Genomic DNA, 2,116 nt, shown 5'->3' on the forward strand with positions numbered 1-2,116 from the left:
CCATCCCCCTCCCCCTCCCCTGTGTCCCTTCAAGGGACACACCCCGCCCCCCCTCATTCCTCGAAACAAGGGCTTCTTCAGAGAGCTCAGCGACTGTCTGTTTCTGTCTGTGTGTACACCCTCTTCAAAAAGAGCCATTCTCCGGCAAGCAAGGTTTCGGATTAAGGGCTGCAGTGTTTGATTGAACGGAGAGGCTGGGTTTTTAAACAGGGAGGGAGTTCAGTTCTGGTCTCCCTGCTGTAGGAAGGCTGTTGTGAAATCGAACTCAGATCAGGAGGCGGCCGTCCAGCCCCTCGATCCCGCTCTGCCCATGGACACTGATCAGCTTCCCCGCGCACTGACCCTATCCCTTAATTCCATCACTGTTCAAAATAAAACCACGTTAGCTTTGAAAACGTTCACCGACGTAGCGTCAACACGGGGGCAAGGAATTCCAAAGATTTGCAATCCCTGGGTGAATTGGAGTTGGAGTTGGAGTTGAATAGATTGTCACGTGCCCAGTGAAAAGCTTTTATCTTGTCAGCAATCCAAGCAGATCAGAGTGAAGTCGCGTCGATAAGAAAATAATAGGTAAACAGAGGCAAAAACACCAACACGGGCAGGCGAACGTTAAGGGTTTGAGAGTCCATTCAGTATTCTAACAGCAGCAGGGTAGAAACTGTTCTGAAGCCAGCTGGTCTGTCTGTGTGTGTCTGTCTGTGTGTGTCTGTCTGTGTGTGTCTGTCTGTGTGTGCCTGTCTGTGTGTGCCTGTCTGTGTGTGCCTGTCTGTGTGTGCCTGTCTGTGTGTGCCTGTCTGTGTGTGCCTGTCTGTGTCTCTGTTCAGGCTTCTGTACCTTCAAGCTTCTTGTAGAAAAACACTGCCAGGGTGGGACGGAGCTTTGAGAGAGGCGCAAAAAAGATGCGGACAACAGCACGGCCCAGTTCAGAGGCACTTCAGCCCCACGATGTTGCGCCCAGCGTTTTGTCTTAATCACCTAACCCCCCCACACCCTCGGTTTACTGCCGTCCGTGTTCAGCAGGTCGCTTAAACATGTCCGACTCAATGACCACCGCAGCCGGTGCGCTCCACGCCCCCCCCCCCCGCCACCTGGGGTAAAGAACCTTCCTCCAATCTCCTTGAACTTAGGGCTCCTCGTGACAGCCATTTCCGCCCTGGGGAAAGGCCTCTCTGGCTGTTTAGCTCTGCCCCTCGATCAGGAAGCTTCCCAGGACCTGAGAGGGTTTGAGCAACAGGGAGAGGCTGGGGCTGTTTTCCCCGGAGCGTCGGAGGCTGAGGGAGTGACCTTAGAGAGGTTTATAAAATCACGAGGGGCGTGGATAGGGTGAACAGACGAGGCCTTTTCCCCCCTCTGGGGTAAGGGAGGACCGAAGGGTCTGATTCCGCGCTGGACATGTCAATGACCCCCTGCACGGTAGGGAGTGGTGAGTCGGTGGATTTGCCCGATTAACCGAGGGGGGTTACCGGGACAGGGCGCGATCCATTTTTGAAAATGATCTAACAGGAATTGGGGCGATTTCTGATTAAACTCCACTGTTGATTTGTTGATTTTTTTTTTTTGTCTCTCTGCGCGTCTTCTCTCTCTCGTTCCCCGACCCTCCACAAACGACGTCCCCTCCTCTTCGGTACCCCCGCACCCCCCGAAACATCCACTCCTGTACCACCTTTGTACCCCACACCCCGTTCCTGTACCCATCATGGGGCTCCTTTCTCCCCCCTCCCAACCCCCACCTGCTCCACCCACCTCGTCCCCATCAACCTCCCTCATTGCCCCCTGATGACCCTTCCTCTTCCCCTCCCCGCTCTCCAGGTCCTAATCGAGAATGGAACCAAGGAGGGACACCAGATACTGATGGAGGCAAGAGAGGCTGTGCTGAAGGTTAGTGCGGGGGAACCTCACTTCACGCTGACCCCCACTCCCTCCCTCATCAGGCACCGTACCCTTTAATACTTCATATCCCCCGTCAGGACCCTCCTTAACCCCTTCCGTCCCTGTTTAATATTTTATATCCCCCTTCAGGACCCTCCCTAACCCCCGTCATCCCTGTTTAAGTTTTGACACACTCTATGACGTGCCTCTCCCCCACGCTCCGGAACATTCTGGCCACCCCCCCAAA

General features: G+C 54.7%; 1 protein-coding gene across 1 annotated transcript in view; it reads left to right on the top strand.

Moving 5' to 3' along the window:
• The first annotated feature begins 1,761 nt into the window (after positions 1-1,761).
• The window catches only part of mettl17 (methyltransferase like 17), a 1,423-nt gene continuing 1,068 nt past the window's right edge, over positions 1,762-2,116 (top strand). Inside the window, exon 1 of the mRNA XM_043686643.1 lies at positions 1,762-1,878. Within this exon, the coding sequence (XP_043542578.1) occupies positions 1,777-1,878 (102 nt within the window). The 5' untranslated portion in view covers positions 1,762-1,776. The remainder of the gene's footprint in view (positions 1,879-2,116) is intronic.

The sequence above is a fragment of the Chiloscyllium plagiosum genome, unplaced genomic scaffold (assembly GCF_004010195.1).
Source record: "Chiloscyllium plagiosum isolate BGI_BamShark_2017 unplaced genomic scaffold, ASM401019v2 scaf_14384, whole genome shotgun sequence".
Taxonomy (NCBI): domain Eukaryota; kingdom Metazoa; phylum Chordata; class Chondrichthyes; order Orectolobiformes; family Hemiscylliidae; genus Chiloscyllium; species Chiloscyllium plagiosum.